Here is a 23,283-nt window from a genome sequence, read left to right on the forward strand (position 1 = left end):
CCTTCTCCAAGATTTATTTATTTATTTTATGTTTATGTTTCAGACACACCAGAAGAGAGCATCAGGTCCCATTACTGATGGCTGTGAGCCACTGTGTGGTTGCTGGGAATTGAAGTCAGGACCTAAGAGCAGTCAGTGCTCTTAACCACTGAGCCATCTCTCCCACTCTCCAGCCTTTGTGGCTTTAACATACATTTCAGTGGGAAGTTTTATTGTTGTTTTGGGTTTGTTTTGTTTTGTTTTTGAGACAGAGTCTCTCTGTTTTGTAGCCTTGGCTGTCCTGGAGGTCACTGTGTAGACAAGGATGGCCTGGAACTCACAGAGATCTACCAGCCTCTGTGTTGGGGTCAAAGGCATGTGACACCACACCCAGCCAGAGAGAGTTTTAATAGCCTTTCATACATTTAAAATTTGGCAGCGTGGGTCCTCGTCATCAGACCTGGTTTGACAGACATCTACAGGAATACTGCATTCATAGGGTCACTGGTCTGCGTGCTAGCAGGTCCTCATTCCACTCCACTTCTGCTTTTCTCCACAGTGACTTTATCACTCACACACACACACACACACACACACACACACACACACACACACACACCCGTCATGAAGTGTAGGCTGGGCTGTAAGTGTGGGGTGGCTTCCACCCATCAGCTTGGGGTCATGTGGCTTGTCTCATTGGTCATACCTTGATCACTGACTGCCTCTGACCTAAGGGCAGAGGAAAATCGTTTCCAAAATAAATTTTGCCACTGTGCTCCATGTCAGAGGGCAAGGCTACCAGGCACAACTTAGAAAACACATTGGTGACAGAAGGGACAGCCAGAACTTTCTATTTTTTGTTTTTCCTGCTTAAGAGAACAGATCTGCTCCCCTCAGAGAATGTGCTTCAAATTAACTGCCATTGCTTGAAACAGGGAAGGACCAAGGGTGCCCAGCTTCTCACAAAACCGTGGCCTTCTCACTTCTGGGAGGGAGCATGTAGCTTTTGGAGCTTATATGTATGCCAAGCTTGTGTGAAGCCCTTTACGTTTTTACTTAATCCACAGAGCACGTTTGTGAGGTCAGCAGTTAAACATTGATCAGTCCAGTGACAAAATGGAAGGGGAAAGTCTTTGGGTTTGAATCCACCTGAGCCTGGCTATATTTACACGGTCTACTGTGAAGTTTTCACTTGTCCCCCTGTCCATTTGTCACCACCCCTTCAGTGTCTTCCCCGTATCCCATAGCAGAGCCTGCCTGAACACCCTTCTGCTTCAGGTACGCCTTTTAGATTCTGCTTTAAGCTGTCTCTTCCCTACCTCTGCTGCTGGTCTCTGCAGCAAGCAGTGTGAGGGGCGTGGCTCCCCTCCTTCCACTCCCACGTCTGCTTTTCTTAGGGCAGTCAGCTATCTGATCTTATCAACCATCTGCTTTCCTTGGCTGCTCTTTGTGTTCAGAGCTTATCCTGTCTGGGCCTGCTTCAGTCCCATCCCCCAACTCCCCGACCTCATAGGGCAGCTCTCCCCGCCTTTCCTCTCTCCCTTTCCTGTGCTGCACTCTGCTGTTTTGTGGTGTTCGTGTTAACTGGTCATTCTTCATATCTGGTTTAAAAGTAGACTTACGTCCTCAGTGACTTCTGTGCCTGTCTCCTTAAATCTCACTCTTTTGAGCCAAGGTCTTGCTGTGTAAGCAGGATGGTCTAGTTCTGCAGCAGTTCTGCCTTAGACTCCCGAGTGCTGAACTTATAGATGGGAGTCACTATGCCAGGCTCTGAGACTCTTGTGTCCTTTAGTTTTCCTTTTGAACTTCAGACAGTTTGTAGTTACATATTTTTATGTAAGTTTTAGGTTAATAATACCACCACCACCCCCAAGCCTTGAACTTTATGAGGGCAGGCATCCAGTCGGTTTGATTAATTATTGATTCCCTTGCACCTACTACAGAGCCCGGAATACAATGCAGACTACATTTGTGTTGAATGGATTGCTAACGATGTGTTGAAAGCACACTCTGTAAATAGTTCCCTTAGTTTCTACTTTTGGACCGAATTCTTTACTGCTGCATAAACCTGAATTTTCTTCTTAACATCTTTTGTTTATGAGCAAACTGTGTTGTTCCTTTTTGCTAATCATCATGGTTAGCAAATGCATTTGATTTCAAAGCCTCTGTATCAAGCCAGACATGCTAAGGTAATGTAATAACCTTCCACTGTGGAAATGTTGGCAGTTCCACCTGAGAGGGGGTGGCCGCCACAGAGGCATAGGTGCTCCTTTAACTGGTGTGCTCCCACCACAACCCAGGCATCTGACTTAGCCTTCTCTTGTGTGTCCTCGCAACTTCTTTCTGCCATTTGTGACCACACTGACTATGGAAGGCAGTGTTTTCTCCCCAGTGATTTATTATTAGAGCGGCCTTGCCACTGTTGGCATGGGAATTGTGAGCATTTGTGCAGTCAATTTCTGAGCACGTTGGCCGGAAATTGTATTTGTTTGCCCACGGTCACACCAAGCATTGCAGATAACCGACTTCTCTCTCTTTTGAATTCACAGTTGGTCGTGTTCGGAGTTTGATTTGAGTGACATTCGCCTGATAGTGTACCAGGACTGCGAGAGGAGAGGCAGACAAGTCATGTTTGACTCCAGAGCCGTGCAGAAGGTGGAAGAGGCGGCAGCTCAGGTGTGAAATACTGACCGGCTCCAAACCTCTCTGCTCTGTTGTCTGCTGCTGCAAGGATGCAGGTGGAGCAGGCAGAGCAGCTCCTCGGACACTGCTGAGACTAACAAGCATTATGGCAGGCCAGCAGTGGACCGCTGACAGCAAGACAGACGCAACTGCTGGCGATTGTAATCTAGTAGGATTTTGTAAGCATCAAGCATAGTAAGAAAACACATTGCTGAGATTCATAACGTGCTAGCATGTTTGCCAGACGAGAAGGCCATTCTGTCCAGGTTTCCTCATAGATAGTAAACGTGCCAAGTGTGGTCCATGCGTCTAATCCAGCACGAGGTAGGCTGAGGCAGGAAGAGTGGGGTTTGGGGTAGCCTGGGCTATGTAGTAAGGCCATGTTTCAAAAATGAAAATAAATAAAAGGTATCATGTAGCACAAGGTCAAACAAAATGAAAAAGCTTCCTCACTGAAGAATCTTAAGAGACTACTGTTTACCGTCATCTTACCCCTTCTAACCAAGGAACTGTTCATTAATTTCCCTGTTGTGGGGAAGGGGATGGTGGGAGGTAGGAGGAACTTGGGATGGAGAGTAAAGGCAGGAAAGATCTTGACCCCCTTGAGCCAGACTAGGAAAGATAAATATAACACCAAAGAACTTTGCCCTCCCTGGTCTCCCAAAATACTCTAATGTGTCGCCGTGGCTTGACCATTCACTTCAGTTCATTATTTGTTCAGATGCTTACAGATGAGATAAACCCACTGGTACTCACTCTTTTCTTGGTTAATCGCTTGGTTCCCATACTTACCAAATTCTGATAGTCTATAGAATTTGTGGCTAAGTAAATGAACAGTTGTAACATGACCTTTGATCCAAAAAGGCCAGCGGGCTGTTTTCCAGCCTCATTTTGATTTGTTAACAATTATTTTGTGGGAGTATGCCTGCTACTGCCTGTGTGGAAGTCAGAGGACAACTTTGTGGAGCTGGTCTCTACCTTCACCTTTGTGTGGGGCCCAGGATCAAACGTAGTCACAAGACTTGTGGGACATAGAGTTTTACCTACTGAGCCATCTCACTGGTCCTAGATTCTGCTAAGAATCTTTGTTTGCAGGAATGAAATGTTTGTTTGAAGGCAGTCGAGCAGGGTAATAGCACTGTACTTACAGAATTCTGCCCAACTGCCAGTCGTCACACTAGTGGTTGGGCATGTTAGGTGGACAGAAGAGAAAGCCAAGGAAGCACAGACTCACATTCGCTTTAATGGTAGACTGGGATCAGAGGCTCAGGTGAGCCAGCACTTGATTCTTTATTTGCCGGACAGGAAGGAGATGTCTCTCTCCAAATGCTTCTGACAGATGGCTTAGCTGGGTACTCTCACTCCATCACTAGAGCTGCTGTGGTGGCAGTGACAGAGAAGAAAATGACTTCCTAGGGAACTGGAGTCAGTATACCTAAGCAGGGATAACTTGATAATCCTGACATAGGCTTTCTTTGAAGTAAGTACTCATTAAATTAAATAAGCAACTTAGGCTGAGGAACATTTTTGTAGCTTGCTGAGGGCTGCAGGAGAATCTAGTTGGTAGCCTTCTTACTGTACCAGGCGCCATTTCCAACTACTGGTCATTGTGCTGTGCCCTTGCAGCCCGGTGGGACTTCCTGTCACCAGTTTTCAGCCCTCTGGGAGGCTGTTCTGGTTTAAGTGGTATTAAGTAACAGCTGGAGCTAAAGAGCTTGTTGAGAGAATGCCGGATGCTCGGGATTAACCCTAGACAACTTCAAATTCCATCACTGCTGGAGTGCCTGCTGTGGACAAACACATACTGGGTTTTCTTTACATTCCTTTTCCAATCCAACCCCTCCTCAACCACATCCGATTGATAAGCACAAAACACCATGAGTTTGAATTGCACATGACTGCAAGCATGTGTTAGACCACCATTGTGACTGTCACACTGGAGATTAGATAAGCTGCTATTGCATTCTTGGGTTCCCTAGCACATGCTACAGAAGGAAGGAAGAAAGAAAGAGAAAAGAAAAGGCAGGGCAGAGGAAACTCAATAGCAGTCTTTTTCTCAAGAAGGCTTCTGTAGGGTGAGTTCTGTTCTGGGGCGGGTGAGGGTCACTCTCAATAAGTTAGAAGTGAGCACGTGAGAGACCATAGAGTGGTAATCCTCTTACCTCTGACCTTGGAGGACCAGGTTCCCATCACATGCTCCGTGGCTCACGGTTGCTCCTGTCCCAGGGTTCGGCCCTCATCTTCCACAGCTCCATCCTGGTGCCTTTCTTACCTGCTGCATTAGGAATGCTACAAGAGTATGAGAGACACAAACCTGCATGTCCAGGCTAATAGGTTTCTTTCTCAGTGCCATTCAGTTGTTAACATTTTGAATGTTAGTTGCTCATCTTTCTCCTCATGAGCGCCATACATTATGGCTATGTAACACTGAAATCTAAAAACCAGAACAGGGAGCAATATTTGTTTATGACTTTATGGTATAAATGTAAATGTAGGTACTGACACTTGAATTATTTAAAGAGAGTAACATGTCTGTCTATCATTTATCTCCGTGTCTCAGTCTACCCAAACATACCACCATTTTCTGGGTAGTATCCCCTTCCCAAATATTCCAGGCTCCCAGGAATGATGCTTTTGTTATTATAAAGAAAAATTAAACAAAGCTTTTGGTTTTAATGCAATTTAGACACCTAAATGTTTTGACAGATTTTTACTTTATAAAGCCTGATACACGTGATGATCCCTTACCTTGCCTACCTCTCTTAACCCAGAAAGCAGAGGACGTCCCTATTAAAATGTCAGCGAGATGCTGTCAGGAAAGCGGCAGTGTCAGCAGCAGCAGCAACAGCAGCTCTTCTCATAGCTCTGGAGGATCTTTACAGCACGCTAAGGAGCAGCTTCCAAAGTACCAAGTAAGACATGCTGTCTCTAGAACAGCCAGTGATATGTTTGGGCATGAGCATCTCAATAGAGGGGCGCTCTTGTTTTGATTTGTTGTTGTCATTTTTGTTTCTGATGCAAATAGCCTCTGACTGACTGTGTAGCCAAGAATGACCTGGAACTCCTGATCCTCCTGCCTTCACTCCCCAAATTCTGGGATTACAGGTATGATCTGCCTCAGGCTTGTTTTAATTTTTGAGACAGCCTTCCCCTCTAGCAAAACCAGGTATGGAACTGATCATGTAACCCATGCTGATCTCAAATCTTCCTGTCTCAAGCTCCCTAGTGCTGGGATTACAGGCAAGTGCCACAATAACCAGCTTCCTGTGTTCTTATTTTCAAACCTGTAACAGAATCTTATCTCTACTGCTGCTGGTAAAACAAGGTCAGGGTGATTATCCCAGCAGCCACAAACAAGCCCTGAATTTTAAGACCTGTGTGGTACACAGGTTATAGGGCTCAAAGCTAGCTGAGAATCCCAGTTAGCACATGGTCTTTGTTCCAAGAAAATGCAGATTATAAAACAGAGAGAGTGGGTGGAATTTATTAGTAGAGAATATGAGAAATCAGTTGGCTTGTATTTGAAGTGGGAAGAAGTCGATATGAGCTGTAGCCAAAGATAAATCTACCCTCTATTAGCAGGACCCCGAAAGTTTATCTTTCTATTTCCTCTTTGTCATTATGAAAAGGCAAGGTGTGTGTGTGTGTGTGTGTGTGTGTGTGTGTGTGTGTGTGTGTTTGTGTGTGTGTGTACGCGCACATGCGTGCGTGTGTATAGATACGTATATATTGGAGTTTAAAACACGGGAATGATTCAGGGAAGTAATGGCGGGAGAGTCCTTTATTCTTTGAGCTGAGAGAACAGTTGCAGGGGCTGGCTGTGCTGATGCACCTGTAGCCCGTTAGTTTGCCTTTTCACTCTGTCTTGTCAGTAAGGGTGTCAGCGTGACTGAGCAGTCTCCAAAAGAGTGGTTCTCACACAGGGTCAAATGTTAGGTATCCTGCATGTCAGATACTGACATTATGAACATAATGGTAGCAAAATTAGAGTTCTGAAGTAGCAACAAAACTTTCTGATTGGGGTCACCAAAACACGAGGAGCTGTATTAAAGTGTCACAGCATTAGGAAGGCTGAGAACCATTGCTTTTAAGGTGCTTTATAGCTGAAGGACAGGTCTCGACCTAGAAATAAGCCATAGGGGATCTTCCTCTGTAAATAATGAAGCATTTGGAGAACGGTGGGAGTTCAGGTGAGAAGGACTGTCCTCCAGGAAACAGATCTATTCAGGGGCTGATTTGAGAAACAAGTAGGAAGGTAATAGTCTCAAGTATGTTTGATAAAGCCAACTAGACTGTGTCTACCAGATTTGAAGGAAGATGGAAAGTGGAATATGGCGGCCATTGTTAGAGCAGACAGATCAATCAGGCAAAGCCAGGCTTCTCTGTCAAAAGCTGGCACCCCATCCTTCAAATAAAAAGATGGTAAAAAGACATGAGGGACTGGTTGGAAATTGGGAGTGTTTTGAAATATTTTTACAAGGTTTTAGAACAGTAAGACCACCTTTATCTCTTAGATCCTCACAAAGTCCTGCTTGAAATGTAAATCACTTTTCTTTGCTGTGGTAAAGCACCACAACCAAGGTAACTTACCAAAGGAATTATTTGGGTTTAAGGTTCCAGAGGGTGACTCAGAGCCTGTGATGGCAAACCAAACACATGGTGGCAGGAGCTGGAAGCTAGGGTCTCACATCTTGAACCTCCAGCATGAAGCAGAGAACAAACTGGAAATGGCAGGCGTCTTTACCTCTCAAAGCCTTCTCCCAGTGACATACAAGGCCACACCTCCCAAACCTACCCAGACACCAGCTGGTGACCAAGTGTCGGGACATCCGAGTTTGAGGGGAACACTCTCATTCAGATGCCCACTCCCAGTGATTGAAATAATACTAAACCATGCTTCTTTTCAGGATCTACTCAGTATCCAAAGAAGAGCTTTCCTGTTTTCTTCATAGTTCAGTTTTATAAATGGAGATGATAGTCTTAGAGATGTGTGAGCATATTGTATATAAAGAAGATTTAAAAGCAATAGTATTTGAATTATAGCAGGTGATCACTGTATAGACGATAACTATAAGGTGATCATCTGTAGCTTTAGGATGCATCATGATAGCCTACTCAACTGGAGACCCAAAGATGGGGAGACTGCTTTTTATTGCATTGTTACATGTTGTGTTTTCCTGTCCGCAGTACACGAGACCAGCATCTGATGTCAACATGCTTGGGGAAATGATGTTCGGCTCCGTCGCAATGAGTTACAAAGGCTCCACCCTGAAGATACACTACATACGGTGAGGCTGCCCCTGCGCTGCTTGTAAGAACTGGAACGCTAGTACTGACCTCCTAATTTAAAAGCACATTTCTCTCCTCTTATCTCCTTTTTTTTAGATCTCCTCCACAACTGATGATTAGTAAAGTCTTCTCTGCTAGAATGGGCAGCTTCTGTGGAAGTACAAATAAGTAAGTGCGGATTTTGCACCCCTTATGCTTTTATGTGTGTTTCTAGATACATTCTCGAGGGTTACAAGACATTTTAAATGAATGAATATCAAGATAAGGACAGAATAATGGAGGGCTTCTGGTCATATCCTAATAACAGCAAGTGAAATGTTTTAGACTTTCTTAAGTGGCCCTAGAGACAGATGACTTTGTTTTGGGAGAAAAGGTCTCGTGGCCCAGGCTGGCCTTGTACTCAACTAGATGTGTAGCTGAGGATGCCCTTGAACTCCTGATTCTTCTGTGTTTCCCCAAGTCCTAAAGTAACCGGTGTGTGTCCTCTACCCTTTGTAGGGTGCTAATGAGTGAGCCCAGGCTCATGGATGCCAGGCACAGGCTGTATGCGTTCTATCCCCAGCCTGACTGGTGACTCGTTGCTTTGGCAGATGCATCTGCCTGTACTGTCCCTCATGTCTACATTAGAAACCTTCCCCTCAGCCAGACCCTGGAGTGGTGGGGTTCTTAGTTTATACACACCCTCCCTTCTACCCTTCTGCATAACTAGAATGCTCACATGTCCACTTGCTTATCAGGAACATCTCTTTATGCACTTTGAACTTTTAAGGAGAAATACTTGGTGTACTGTTGTTGTTGTTTTTGTTTTTGTTGTTGTTGTTGTTATTTTGAGACAGGGTCTTTCTGTGTAGCCCTGGCTGACCTAGAACTAGCTCTGTAGATCAAGCTGCCCTTGAACTCGAAGAGATCTGTCTGCCTCTGCCTCCTGAGTGCTGGGATTAAAGAGACCTACCATCACCACTTGGCTGTTACTTGTTTTTGATACAGGGTCTCACATCATAGGCTCAGGCTGGCCTATTATATAGCTCAAGCTAGCTTGGAAGTCTGAGTGGCCCAGAATGACCAACTCACTGTGTAGCCTGCCATGGCCATGAATTCATGGACCTCTCGCCTCAGCACCTTGAGTGCTGGGATTACAAACAGGAGCTACCATGCTCAGTTTACATTTTTAAATAAAATAATCACTTGTTATACTATTAATATAAAACTTGAAGGTCATAAATTAAGGTCATAATACTGCTTTAGCTGTATTATGCAGGCAGTTTTTTCCAAACAACCCTGGAACAATGTGTGTGTGTGTGTGTGTGTGTGTGTGTATTCATTCATTCATTCTACTGTATATTTTGGGACCACTAAATAAGTAAGTCTTTGGCTACCTTTCACCAGATAGTTTAATCACTTACCTTTGGAGCATCATGATTTAAGCTAATATAGAAATTTATGTTTACTTTATTAATTCACTCATATATTATATCATGACCACAGTTTCACCAGCCTCCTCTCTTCCCAGTCCCTCCCCTCTCTTCCTTTCTTCCCCTAATCTACTCCCTCTTCATTTCCCTTCAGAAAATTGCAGGCCTCTCAGAGATAGCAACTAAATGGCATATCAGGTTGCAGTAGGACTAGACACTTCCCTTCCTATTAAGGTTAGAAGAGACAACCCAGTAGGAGGGAAAGGATCCCAAAAGTACACAAGAGTCAGAGACAGCCCGTGCTCTCACAGTCCTACAAGAAACCCAAGCTGCACATCTATAGCATATATGTAAGGTCAGACCCTTGCAGGCTCCCTGATTATTAGTCTAGTCTCTGTGAACCCCTATGAGCCCAGATTCTGTTGGGTGTTTGTAGTGTTCTCAATCCCTCTGGCTCCTACAATCTTTCCTCTCCCTCCTCCACAGGATTCCCCGAGTTTTGCCTAATATTTGGCTGTGGGTCTTTGCATCTGTTTCTGTCAGTTGCTGAGTGAAGCTTCTCTGATGACAACTGGGCTAGACACCAATCTATGAGAATAGCAGAATATCATTAGGAATCATCTCATTGACTTTTTTCCAGTCGTGTTTAGTTCTATGTCTCAGCTATCCAGCCTCTGGGTCCTGGCCCTCCAGGTAGTGTCAGTGGTGGGCTCCCTTAAGCTGGACCAGTCATTGGTTGGCCGCTCCCACAGTTTCTGTGCCACCTTTACCCTGGTACATCTTGTAGGCAGGACAGATTGTAGGCTTTGTGGCTGGGCTGGTGTTCCAATCCCTCCACTGGAAACCTGGCCTGGTTACAGAAGAAATATTTATTTCTGATTGGGGGAGCAGGGGAGCTGTTCAGACATGATCTGTGTAGCTGTAGTCCAGTCTGGCATGGAACACAAGCTCTTTTGCCTCTGCTTCGTGAATACTGGGACTGTAGACATGCACTACCATACTTGTTTGATACTTGTTTTCCCACTTTTTAAAAAAAATGTCTTTGGCATAATGTAAATGTTTGTTTATCCCACTAATTATAAAAATATTGAGTTCATTTTTAAGTAAAAATTAGTTTTTTATCATTCTGTGTTTTTTTCAGAGTATTGATATTTAGCTCCTTATTAAAATCTGAATCATTTTTATGAGTAATTCTTTTTTTCTTAAAGTGAATCATAATTTTCGATATGTCTTACTTCTGAAACAGATCGCTAAATTATTAAGACTTAAAATTAATTTCTTCTGAGTGTCTTTTGAAAACCCTTGAAGTGAATAGCAGTATCTTAGGTGTCAGTTTCTAAAGCAGAGTTTAAAAATGAATAGTGGTGTGGAAACGTCAGTCACCGAAGCACAGTTAGAGTTCGCTGTCTCATTTCAGACTTCTCAGTGGTCGAGAGTGTAGGTGGGTAGGTGGTTGTGTTGACTGGTTGCTTCCAAAACATTTTTATTTTCTTCCAACAGATTGCCCCAACCTATCATTATAAAACATTGATTGTTAGTTATTGTTGTTGTAACTGTTGAAACTTATTTATAGAGAAAAATTTTGAGTAACTGATCAGTTGTCGTCTGTAACTAGGAAACTATTCAAACATTTTTTTGTTAACCTCTTGATGTTTTTTCTCTTTCCCTTCCCATCTTGATTTAGCCTGCAGGACAGCTTCGAATACATCAACCAAGATCCTCAGGCTGGAAAACTGAACCCAAATCAGAACAGTTTGGGTCCCTGTCGTACTGGAAGTAACCTAGGTAAAGGAGACATGTGAACAGATAGCTTTTTCTCTCAGTGCTACAGTTGGGGGCGCGGTTTGCTGTTTGTTGTGTTCCAGTTTAGTTTTGCGTTATCTTTAACCTGTGTTTATTTGTGTGTGTGCCTTGCATCTTCTGTGTGTTCTGCTCTAGGTCTGCTGCAGGCTTGCAGTGGCAAACTGCTGCAGGGGGTGTCAGAAGGAGGACCTCTCCGGCTCACCCGGAGCGCTTCTTTCTTTGCAGGTTTGTGTGGAATGCTGAGCACAGTGTGACCCACACACGTTAAAACTCCTGTGCAGGTTCTTAGAAAAATAAATCCATTCATTCTTCTCTAGAAACCCAAAGGGCTTCCGTGGCAGGAGATGCTAATTTCAAACTGAGCTAGAATCGAGCTGTTTCGAAGTTTCAGCCATGAACTTCTATTGTGAATGTCTTTGCTAGTGGTCCAAATGTGAGCTGACTGATCAGAAATGAGCCCTTAGTGTTTCTAGAAGACTTAATTTCTTCTGATTTTCCCAGGCTTCCTCTGCTGCTGTGAGCTGTTTCTCTTTGCTGTGGCATCTCTCCCCCATTTACTCACCTGGCCCTTACCTGCATGGAATATCTAAGTCACTCTATTAGAAGCATGGGAAGGCTCAATCACACCCCCCCTTCTCACATTAATTTAATCAAATCCGTTAAATGCAATCATCTAGGTTCCTTACAGGTGAGGTAATCTTGATATTCTGGGTATTTTCTGGGATTTAACTGGTCTTGCCAGCAAAGGTTGCTCAGTGTCCTTTGTAGCATGATTAACAAGCATACTGTTCATGACTAACATTTAAAGTTGTGAGAAGGCACATGGGATTTTTTTTCCTTCTGTTCCTAGCCTAAATGTACATGCATTGTAGTTTTCTGGTGCCTAATGAAACTGATACTACCATCCTAGCTCCTTAGAGCAAGTATAGCATATTTATATATTCCCTTTAAGACTTGGAAAATAAACATGGTTCTAAAAAATACTAGCAAGGATGTTATACATCCACAAACAGTGACTTCTTGTTCATTGTAAAATTTTCTAGAACAAATTCTCCTCTACCTTTCAGCTCTGTAAATGTACAGCTCAGTCAGTCTGAAGCCTTCTAGATATGCATGCTACTTAAGCATGCTTTTCCAAATTTATACCAGGACACGAGTTTTTTTCTGAATAACTATAATACCATGCATGGGGAAAAGAACCGGAGGAAAAAGCTGTTAGGAAGTTAATGTTTTCTGTATCTGCCAAGAGACTGTGTTATAAATAAACATTTCTAGATTTACGAAAAGGTTTTTAACTATTTCTCTTCCCAAACTGCTTACAACTATTACTGAAACTGATTGGGTGTAAAGCTTTTGAAAATATTGTACTGTTTAAGTATATTAATAATGAAGAAATGGCTAGAGTAGAATGCTGGTTCTATTTACTGCGTGGATGGTTTAATGTACCTGTTCATTTGTAATAGCTGTCATTCAGAAGAGTCTCTAGGCTCCAGCATGAAGGGCAGATGGGTTGTTGGTTTTGTTTCTTGGTTTCTTGTGAACTTTTTATATATTTAATCTGTTGTCTAGTTAGTTGCTATTATATATTAGTCCAGCAATAACAGTGGCCCACTTTGAAGTCTAGAAATGACTGAAGTCATCTTTAAAATGCTTGTCTTAGGGGAGCCTAATAATATTTTCCTTGTCTCTTTGTCTTAGCACACAGCACACCTGTTGACATGCCAAGCAGAGGGCAGAATGAAGACAGGGACAGTGGCATTGCTCGATCAGGTACCTGCTTATACTGCTTTAACTGATGCTGTGGGCTCTCTGGAATGGGAACTAGGAGCTGGACAGGTAGTCTTCCTCTGTGCTTCCCCCAACCCTTTTCTATTTTACTCCATATTCTAAATCTTGTATGTATGAGGGTATGAAGCCTCGATGGTCCTCGTCTCAGAATGATTGTGCACAGCTAGTTTTATCTACTACTTAAATTCACATGAGGCTAGTGTATGTGTAATAACCTTCCAGCAGGGAGCTTTGCTATGCCATTGTACTAGGGATTTGTTGCTAACCGCTTAGTCAGAGGATGGAGCAGGCCTGTGGTGGTCAGTCTGCCTATGACAATGAGGGATGCTACCAGCTGAGTGCCACCCTTTCATCCTGTGATGCTGATCTAGATTGTACCTTAGGTACCCTTCTCATCTTGCCTAAGACCACCTTAAGATCCCCCAGTTTTAGCTTTTGTACACAAATCTGCTTTTAATTTTTCATTTATGGTTCAGATTTGAGGTTAGTTCCATGTTTCAAGGAACCAACAAGGAGACATGTTGGCCTTTGCCTGATGAATGTGCACCCTATAGGCAGCCTTCCAGTGAGACTGAGGAGTGTCCTACTGGTTTGTCCTATGACCTTTGACTCCTTTACCAGAGGCCCACCAGCTGAGTGGGACTAGCTTCAGGCCTTGGTATTTTTCCTCCTATCTTTTCACCGTTTACCACATGCTGAAGCTCCCAGATTCTGCCTCAAAGCTCAAAGCAGTTACCTGTTAACTCTGTTCCCAGAGTCACCAATGGAGTAGTTGATTAATCTCCTAGTTTGGCTTACACATGTGCACATTGAGGCAGTTGATGGCTCACAGTCATCAGCAGACTTTCATCATGTGGCACTTTCCTTAGTTTCCCCCCAGTGCCTTCTTATGCTCGAAGAACACAATGCATTTGGCTGTCATGCCTATTAAGACTGTTCTGTTTCGATTTTGTTTGTTTGTTTTTTGAGACAGGGTCTCTACATAGTCCTGGCTGTTATGGAACTAACTATGTAGACCAGACTTGCTTTGAATTCATAGAATTCACCTGCCTCTGTATGTCACCACACTGGTCTCTGCCGACATTTTTCCTCAGACCTTCTTTGATAATCATTATGGTTTTTAGTCTTGGTTTCACTATTTGAATATGCTTGCTTGGTGGATTTCTCATGATTAAACTGTGGTTGTGGGTTTGAGCTGCATAACCACAAAAGTAATATACCACCCTGCTCAAATGGTGTCAAGGGTATAAACCAGCAGCATGATTTTTTTTTTCCTTTTTCTTTTTTTTTTCTTCGGAGCTGGGGACCGAACCCAGGGCCTTGCGCTTCCTAGGCAAGTGCTCTACCACTGAGCTAAATCCCCAACCCCCAGCAGCATGATTTATGAGTTCAGTTACTGACCTTGTTTATTAGTGAGGTTATATTAAATGGGTCTCTATGGTTCACTATGAAGTTGATTCCCCTTGGCATTTGTGCACATGCCTTACCCTTCACCTGAGATGTGTTCTCTTTTCTTGAGGGGCAAGAGTCTGCAGAAATGATTTGAAATTTTCTGCAGGGACATTGTGTTTTTCTCATTTCTTAACTTATACTTGGTTATTATTTCAAGGACATTTATGTTTCACTTTGGATATAACCGAGTAATACTTATATTTGCCTAAGCTGCCCAGGCTTTAACCCTGGGAGCAGCTGTGATGCCGGTGATCTGCTTTCATGCATGGGGACAGGAGAGGCAAGCTCTGACACTCTGTTCCAGTACTGAGTACTTGTGAGTCACCTGCCGTTTTCTCTCCCAGCCCTAGCTGGAGTCAGAGTGTTTGTGGTTCATAGACTGTCTCTGGAGGGCAGCACAGGTCTCTTATGGATAGTCTGAAAAAGTCTTCTGTATCTATATTTAAAATAAAGCTAATTTAGAAAATCACTTGTGAAGCGGGCTCGTTGAGTTGTTGATCTGGTTGGCTTTCTAACTCACTCTCGCCTAGGCAGGCATTGAGTTTATGATCCTCCTGTTCAACTTTCACACCTGCCAAAAAGATCATTTTTAAGGGGTCAATTGTAATTCTCAAGTTGGAGGCTAGAGAGATGGCCCATTCTGTAAAGCGCTTACTGCATAAGCGTTGAGGGCCTGCGCTCAGCTCCACGTGAGAACTGGTGGTGCACTTCTAGAGTCTCAGTGCTTCTGTGAGAGATGGGCAGTGGAGACAGGAAGACCCTCAGAAGCTCTTGAGTCAGCTGGCCTGGCACATACACAGGAGTAACAAAAGAGAAGAGTTTAAGTAAGGCCTTGAGAGAGGACACTGGTGCAGGCGTCTAGGAAGTAGCATTTTTAGGACTTGGCACATGGGTTACCAGGAAGGAGGGTAGAACCATGCACAGCTCACTGACTTCTGACTTGAGGAAATAAGCGGGAAGATGACATTAACCAGAGTCAGGCAGCATGAGGCCAGCAAGGGAGGCACAACTGAAGGTTTTGGTTGGTTTGTTTGTTTCCTTCCTTCCTTCCTTCCTTCCTTCCTTCCTTCCTTCCTTCCTTCCTTCCTTCCTTCCTTCCTTCCCCTCCCTCCCTCCCTCCCTCCCTTCCCTCCTCCCTCCCTCCTTCCTTCCTTCCTTCCTTCCTTCCTTCCTTCCTTCCTTCCTTCCTTCCTTTCTTTCTACTAGAACTGTTCCCAAATTCTCCAGTTGGGAATCATCTGCTGTATTTTAAATGAGAAGTTGTCTTGATGGGGATGGGTCAGAGCACCAGAAATCTGGAAGTCTTGAGTCCACAATAGTGAGTAGTGTAAGACTTACAGGCTAGGCTTGAGACAGTCTTCGCAGGCCAGCTCATTAGTAGGCTCTTTTCTCCTTCAAAGTGTTTGTATTTAGCAAGAAAGAGAACTTCACCATTGTTGCTGTAACTACATTTTCTGTGTCCTTACAGTGCCCAGGGTGAGGTAAACCATGAATACTTTCAAGCATTTCTTTTTGAATGAAGTATGTGCAAATTGAACCTTCAGAGTAAGAACAGACATTATTGAAGTGTTCAGATGAAATTCATTTCAGCTTTGCTGCAGAAACAGCAAACTGGTTTCAGAGGTGCTAGGGTAGAATTATAGTCTAATGAGGTAACCAGGAGCCACGAGGATTCCACAAGGAGGTTGGGCGTGTCAGTTCACCGTCTAGGAGCACTCTGGGGAGATTAGAAAAGGAAACTGTCCTGTAAGCAAATGTAAATTCTGGGGCTTAATTGTTTTCTTCTGATTTTTTGAGATAGGGTCTCTCTACATAGCCCTGGCTGTCCTGGAATTCGCTCTGTAGACCAGTCTGACCTCAAACTCACATCTGCCTGCCTCAGCCTCCTGAGTGCTGGGATTCTCAATGCTGAGCTGGCAAGAAGCTCCTTTCCCTTTCTGTGTCCCCATAAGTTTTTCTCTTCTGTCCCACCTCTGCTTGGAATGTCAATTTGGACTATGTGGGTTATCAGTGCGGCTGCTCTAGAGTTTTATGTCCTAGCTAATTCAGAAACTTTAGGATATTTTGAAACATGGCATTTTTATTCAAGGGTCTTTTCTAGGAATGGCAAAACTTAAATGGTGCTTTTAAAAACTTAACTGTTTACCAGTGATGCAGGCCTTGTCCATGCTAGGCAAGTTTTGTGCTGCTAAACTGTATCCCCAGCTTCCTCTGAGACAGAAACTTTGAACTCATCTCTGTAGTAGTCCAGCTTCCTAAATAGCTGGTGTTACAGGCCCATGACACTAAGCACAGCTTAGGGGACCTTCTGAAACTTTAAAGTCATTTTGTGGTTAAAATGTATTGCCTATAATTAATTTTACTAATTATGTTTATTAATTTTCTGTATTTGAAAATGAGGGTCAGAAGCTGGGCATAGTAGCACATGTCTTTAATCCCAGTACTAGGGAAGCAGAGACAGGTGGATCTGTTTGTGAGTTTGAGGCCAGCCTGGTCTACATAGTGAGTTCCAGGTGAGCCACAGTTATATATCCCTGGTCTCAGAAAACAAAATAAAAAAAGAAGAATGAATGAGTGAATGAATGAATGAAAGAAAGAAAAAAGAGGATCAGGAGAGGGGAAATTTCACATGGACGAATTGCTTACTTTGCCTTAAGTTTTACCTCCAAAGAAAGAGTGAAGAAATAGGCCAAAGGAAGAAATACATGTAAGTAAGCTTTACAATACGATGTTGACTAAGTTATATACATGGGCTATGTCTTTAGAGATCTGCAGTGCACAATCCAAGGGAAGGATTCCTTTGTATTTATAGTGTAAATCCTGATCATGTGAGCTCTGGTTATATCTGCAGGTTTGTGGATTAGGAGTCTGTGCGACTAAGAATAGAAAGAAGGTGGCTAGGATTCTTACTTCCTCTAGAATGGTGGTATGCATCTGTAATTCCAGCACTGTGTCCAGGAAAAAAAAAAAAAAAAAAACGCCTGTGTGGCTTTCCCCCCTTTTATCTGCAGAAATTTTTGGAAGAGAGAAATTTTAGTCTCCCCCTGCTGGCTATGAATGGCAAAAAAAATTAGGGGGTGTGTGTATTTGTATTTTTGGCTACTTTAGTGGGCTCTTTTCCTACCAGCCTTCTCCACCTTCCAACTCAACACTAGGTAGGGGAGAAAGAAGGTTAGAGGGGAAAGGAGGCATCTGTATCATTAGACTACCTCCTGCTGACAGGGGCATTGAGTTCCTTAGGGCAGTATTGATCTTTGTGATCACGATTTCTTCTTCTTTCTCTTTGCTCACAACCACTTCACAAACCTCAGCAGCAAAGGAAGTAACAGCTTCCCCACCCTCTCGGGTCTCTGGCATTTTATACCCTCTTATGAGTCCCCAGAATTTCAAACTATCTGCAGCTAGCAGAACCCTGTCCCTGTGAAAGCACAGACAGATCAACATTCAGTGGCTGTGGACAGTCTGAAGCAGTGACGTGTCCCACACCAGGGATTAAAATGTAAACATAGTTACATAGCATTTCTATGTTTTTAAAGGAACAAAATCCTCAGTGTGTGTGTGTGTGTGTGTGTGTGTGTGTGTGTGTGTGTGTGTTTATGATGTTGAAATACATATTGCATACAATTTACCATTTTCCACTCTTTCTGGAGGTTGGTTGTAGGGAGGCTCTGTAGCTCAGACTAGCCTGGGGCTCAAAATTCCATAGCTAAGCTGGCCTAGAGCTTAAGATCTCCTTCTGCATCTTTAGTACTGTACTACCATGCCTGCATGAATCTTTTGTTCATTCATTCATGGGAGGGATGAGTGAGTGAAGATGTATGCGCAAATGTATAAGCATGTACTGCATGAGTTTGTGTTACATGCTTTCCAAGGAAGAGATGTGAGCATTTCTGATTTGGCTAGGATGACTGGCCAGTGAACCCCAGGGTTTCTCCTGTCCTTTCTTCCCCAGAGCCAGAATAACAAGTGCATACTAGTAAGCCTAGGTTTCCATGTGGGTTCTGAGTAGTGCCCCCAGACTTTGAGGAATCCATTGCAAATGTACAGCTCTGTGTCGTTGAACACAGTTGTGCTGTGTATCGTAGAGTGCGTTGTAAGGACTGGATTTCACCTTCGAAATGCACTTCCCTGCAGCTTCGCTGAGCAGCCTGCTGATCACACCCTTCCCGTCTCCGAGCTCCTCTACATCCTCCTCCAGCAGTTACCAGCGCCGCTGGCTTCGAAGTCAGACCACGAGTTTGGAAAATGGCATCTTTCCAAGGAGGTGAGTTACTTGTTTCCTCTGGCTAAGGGAAGTGCTAGTATAAACAGCTTACAGAACGGACAGGCTTATATCCTTGCCTGTGGTCAGGGCAAGAAGACCGGAAACCTTGTGATTAACCCCAGCCTAGCCTGAAGTTTATGCAGTAAATTGTTTAAGGAGATAGTAAATTAAAACTAAGTAGGCTGGCCTGGAATACAATCTGTAGCCCAGACGGGACTCAGTCACCGTCTTCTACTTCTGCTTCCTAAGGGATAGGATTATGAGTATGTTGACACTGTGCCCAGCTGCAGACCTATATTTTTATTTAGAAGATATTGGAGATGACTAGATAGCTGTGCAATGTAGGTACTAAATTTGGTGATGATTTAAAGTGAATATGCTGTACAAGCAAGAAAAGTACCATGATTCCAGTATGATATTTGAGGCATAGTTCCTTTGTGGCACTTAAAGTCTTAGATTAAATAGGTGTGGATAAGAGTATACATAGCCTCAAGTTCCCTTCTACCTTGATCAGCTTGTTTTTGAACCTGAGGTTTATTTATTCGATGCTATGATAGTAGCATCCTGGCCCTTGTTTTTGTATCTCAAAACATTTAAATGGAATTTTCACATCACTAAACTATTTGTGCCAATTAATTGAGTTTGTAAATTGCTTAGTAGTCACCGTGTTTGAGAGAATCTGTGACGATGACTCAACCAAGTGCTTGTGCTGAGGTATTCAGTGACCGGTAGGGAAGATGATAGTAACAGGTGCCGAGGAAGACCAGTGCACGATACACACCATGAAGGCATGAAGGACAAAGGAACGGGATGGGGAAAAACACAGTGGTGGGGACTCATGGGGGCTGATGAGGAGCCCAGGAGGAAGATTAGCTGAGCAGGGAGAGCTCGGGTCTTCTCTGTTCCTCTCACAGCCCTAGGGAGCAACATGAAAAGGTTGCAGCTGCTGCTTCACTGAGCCACTGCTCTTTAGTGAGTGATGAAATCATGGAATCAGATGTGAGGGCAAGTCCTAGCTCTGTCCTCATCACACGTGTGCTAGAACATATTAACTGGGTTCTAGTGGCTTCTTCTCATGCACATTAGGATGGTAACAGGTTCAGCCCTGGCATTGTTAGGAGAATAAAACTAAATAAGCGAATCAAGTCAGACCACAGGTGGTATAGGGCAAATAAAACATTGGCAGTGCATAGGTGTAAGCCTAGCACTTGGGAGATGGACTTAGGGCAAGCTTGTGTCCAAGGGCAGCCTGGGCTACAATTCGACACTGTCTCAGAAAAAAAAAAAATTTTTTTTTTTGGGCTCTCAAGATGGGTAAAGGTACCTGTTGCCAAGCTTAATGACCAGAGTTTGATCTTAGGATCCATACAGTGGAAGAAGAGAGCCAGCTCTAGGACGTTTCCCTGTGACTTCCAGATATGTGCGTAGCATATGTTCGCAAACCACATACACATACAAAATCTAAAAAAGACATTTTTTTTGAGACATGGTCTCTACATAGCCCTGGCTCTCCTGGAACTCATTATGTAGACCAGGCTGGGCTGGGACTCAACCGAGAACCCCCTGCCTTTGCGTCTCGAGCGCTGGGATTAAGGGTGTGTGCCACCATGCCCAGCACTTTCTTCAACTGCAGATACACTATTGGCCAATGGGACTTATCTGCCACTGTCATTGCTCCCGTGGGTATCCGTATGGCGGCGTCTGTGAGGGCCATGCTATCTCCATCCTCGCTGCCATCCTGCAGCCTCTGCAGTGGGAAGAGATGGATGCAGAAGGCTGCCGTGGGGCTGCTCTCTGCTGCAAACGCTTTTTCATTCCTTCAGATTTACGTCTGAAGCTGCCTGCAGTATTTCCAAGCCTATGCCCCTGAAATCCCAAAAGCAAATTGAAGGGAGACCTGCGCTGGGAACTGAGTCCTTACTGAGCCTCCACCTAAATAAGTGCCTTACCGTCAGAAAGCCTGGCCACACAGTCAGGTCTGCTGCATAATTAATGGGACCAGTACGATGTCTGTGAAAATGCAAGGCCCCTACTCATAAGGCAAGAAGAATGCTAGTAAAGGTGCTAAGATGTAAAGCTCATGTTTAAAAAAATCTTACTTAAAATACAGTAGTGGTGTATGTGAATAACAACATAACACAAATCCTAAAATTAACATTTTTGTGTTATAATTTAATATGGAACAAAACAGTATTATGATTCACCCTAAGCCTTTTTTCCTAAGATTGATGTCCCACTGTGCTGTCCTGACTGTGCAGAAGAGGAGGCACAGCGATCAGTGTACTGTGTCGCAGCCTGTTTTGTAGGAACGTGCAGTTGAGGGGTCCAGTAGCCTCCCTCTGCTGGTGATTGCTCCCTTTTAGGAAGTATGTGGCCTAGAAATTGAGTTTCCTCCCTCTGTTCATTCCCATTCTCTGCTCTGGGGCTGACACTGACTGGAGCCTGGAGTTCTGGTACACGGTGCCTCTCACAGCTGAGTGCTGGGGTTGCTGATCCACACCACCACTAGAACAGAATTTCGACATCAAAACCTTCTGGCTTTGAAAGGAAGTAGTCCCATGGTGGTTTACACCTTCAACTCCAACACTCAGGGAGCAGAGACAGATGTATGTGTAGCAAGTTTCAAGCCAGCCAGGGCTACATGATGAGACCATATTTAAAAAAAGAAAAGTAAATTTTAATTTTAATATAAATAAGTAGAGTATTCTTCCTGAAGAGAGTTACATGTAGCTAAGCATGATATAAACCCTAAAGGCTGGTTCCACTCTGACTTCAAGCTACTTCATTGTGCTAGATGGCAAGCTTGGGGTATTGGACACCTATTTGTATCCTGCAGCTAGTAATAGTTCTGCTACCTGTGGGGACAGAGGAGCCAGGCATTTCATCCCTTAGGAAAAACCATCCAAATTCCAAAGGACCCAAACATGGAGACATGCCCCTTGCAAGCCTTTTAGTTATTAAATTGAGCAAAGTTGCCAGTGGTACGTTCTTAGACTTTCATAGGTTCAATGTAAGTTAAAATCTGACCTCAACAATAATTGTGCTTGGCAGCTCTGATATCAATTATAGTTTATCCATATGTACTAAAATGATGATAGTTTTTACTTTGAGTGATTATGACTTTGAGATACTTACATATATCAATATATTCTTAAGTGTAACAAAACACAACTTCATTTGTTTATCTAGCTCTGTAGTCCACAGTAGCTGACTCATGGTCCTTCTGCCTCACTCTCATGTGCTAGGGTGTGGACTACCAGGCCTCCTCTGCTTGACTTCTCTGTATGGAAAAGACTTAAGTGTGTAGCCATGGTTGGTTTGCGTGTGTGTGTGTGTGTGTGTGTGTGTGTGCGTGTGCGTGTGCGTGTGCGTGTGCGTGCGTGCGTGCATGCGTGCGTGCATGCGCATGTTGAAACCCCCTGACTGACCTGAGTGCTTTGGATCTTCCCCCTGCTGCATCCATCACAGCATTCGTCAGCGTGCACTAGAGCTGCTGGCTGAGCCTCTGCTCACTGTTGATTCCCAGCAGCCGGACTGGCGAAGGCGGCATTCTGGTTATAACTCTAGAATCATTCCCAGGGTCTTCTGTCCCCAGGCAAGCACTGCTTCTGATTCTGTGCTTAAAAACAGCTTAAGATCATACCTGAACCTGAAAAGAGTGTGAAAAAGTATCTGGCTGTACAGTTGGAGTCTTTGAAACATTCTCAAGCATTCTTTGTTGTGGAATAATACTTAAAAAGATAATTAGGATACTCTATGACCTGATTTGTTTTGGTGCGGACAGTTGATCCAGGACTAGACTGAAGTCCAGTGGCTTTAGATGTCAGTAGAGATGTGTGATAGACAGTAAGATCTAGTTTCTTTACAACTAGGGAAGTTTTCCAGCAATTCAGCAGGTGGCACTCTCCGCTATGCTAAAACTGATAGCTGAGTTGACCATTGTTTAGAGGGTAGAGAAGGAAATGAATAAGATAGCCCAGTGTTGATCAGTTTGAGTATGAAAGTCCGTCCACCTTGGCTTGAGGAGGAATGGAATGATACATGTGACTTACTTTTGAGAAAGTAGAGAAATAGAACACTCAGCAAAGAGACAAGCTTTTACATTATCACACTGAAGAATATTTTGTTATTTTTGTTTGTTTGTTTTTGAAACAGGTTCTTACTATCCCAAGTTGTCCTTGGACTTGAGTTCAAACATATATCCTCAGCCTGTCTATCTCAGCCTCTTGAGTTGGTGGGATTGCAGATGTGCACCACCACACCTGGCTAGAATTTCTATATGCAGAACAGAAGTAAACTGGGGCATAGGAATAAGGAACAAGCTTAATACAGGGACTTTACAACCAAGAGTAGGAGCCTTTTTTAATCTCGGGTCACTTTCTGTGTGAAAATTTGTGACAGTCCGCATGATTCTCCAGGCCTTTTCTGGTCACCAGGATCTGCAGATTTCTCAGTGAAAAGAGTTGGTGGTTTGTGAGGATATTTGGTGTGTTTTCATGGCACCTGCAGATCAGGAGCGACCTCATCACTCACACCCTCATCCCAGACCTGGAGGGATGTTGAAGAGAGCAGAAACATTCGCCTCAGAGCCTAGAGCAAGAGCAAGAAGCTCAC

The 23,283-nt window shown here is 43.8% G+C and overlaps 1 protein-coding gene across 5 annotated transcripts in view; it reads left to right on the plus strand.

Annotated features, from left to right (window-relative positions):
• Positions 1-23,283, plus strand: part of Fnip2 (folliculin interacting protein 2) — a 109,196-nt gene that overhangs the window by 49,840 nt on the left and 36,073 nt on the right. For 3 of the 5 annotated variants that reach the window (XM_032898214.1, XM_032898217.1, XM_032898213.1), the window contains exons 2-9: positions 2,529-2,655; positions 5,433-5,573; positions 7,849-7,949; positions 8,047-8,118; positions 11,047-11,147; positions 11,301-11,390; positions 12,864-12,935; positions 18,540-18,669. In XM_032898214.1, coding sequence (XP_032754105.1) covers positions 2,529-2,655; positions 5,433-5,573; positions 7,849-7,949; positions 8,047-8,118; positions 11,047-11,147; positions 11,301-11,390; positions 12,864-12,935; positions 18,540-18,669 — 834 coding nt within the window. The remainder of the gene's footprint in view (positions 1-2,528; positions 2,656-5,432; positions 5,574-7,848; positions 7,950-8,046; positions 8,119-11,046; positions 11,148-11,300; positions 11,391-12,863; positions 12,936-18,539; positions 18,670-23,283) is intronic. The other 2 variants (XM_032898216.1, XM_032898215.1) reach the window with 1 other exon arrangement.

Source organism: Rattus rattus, chromosome 3 (genome assembly GCF_011064425.1).
Source record: "Rattus rattus isolate New Zealand chromosome 3, Rrattus_CSIRO_v1, whole genome shotgun sequence".
Lineage (NCBI taxonomy): Eukaryota > Metazoa > Chordata > Mammalia > Rodentia > Muridae > Rattus > Rattus rattus.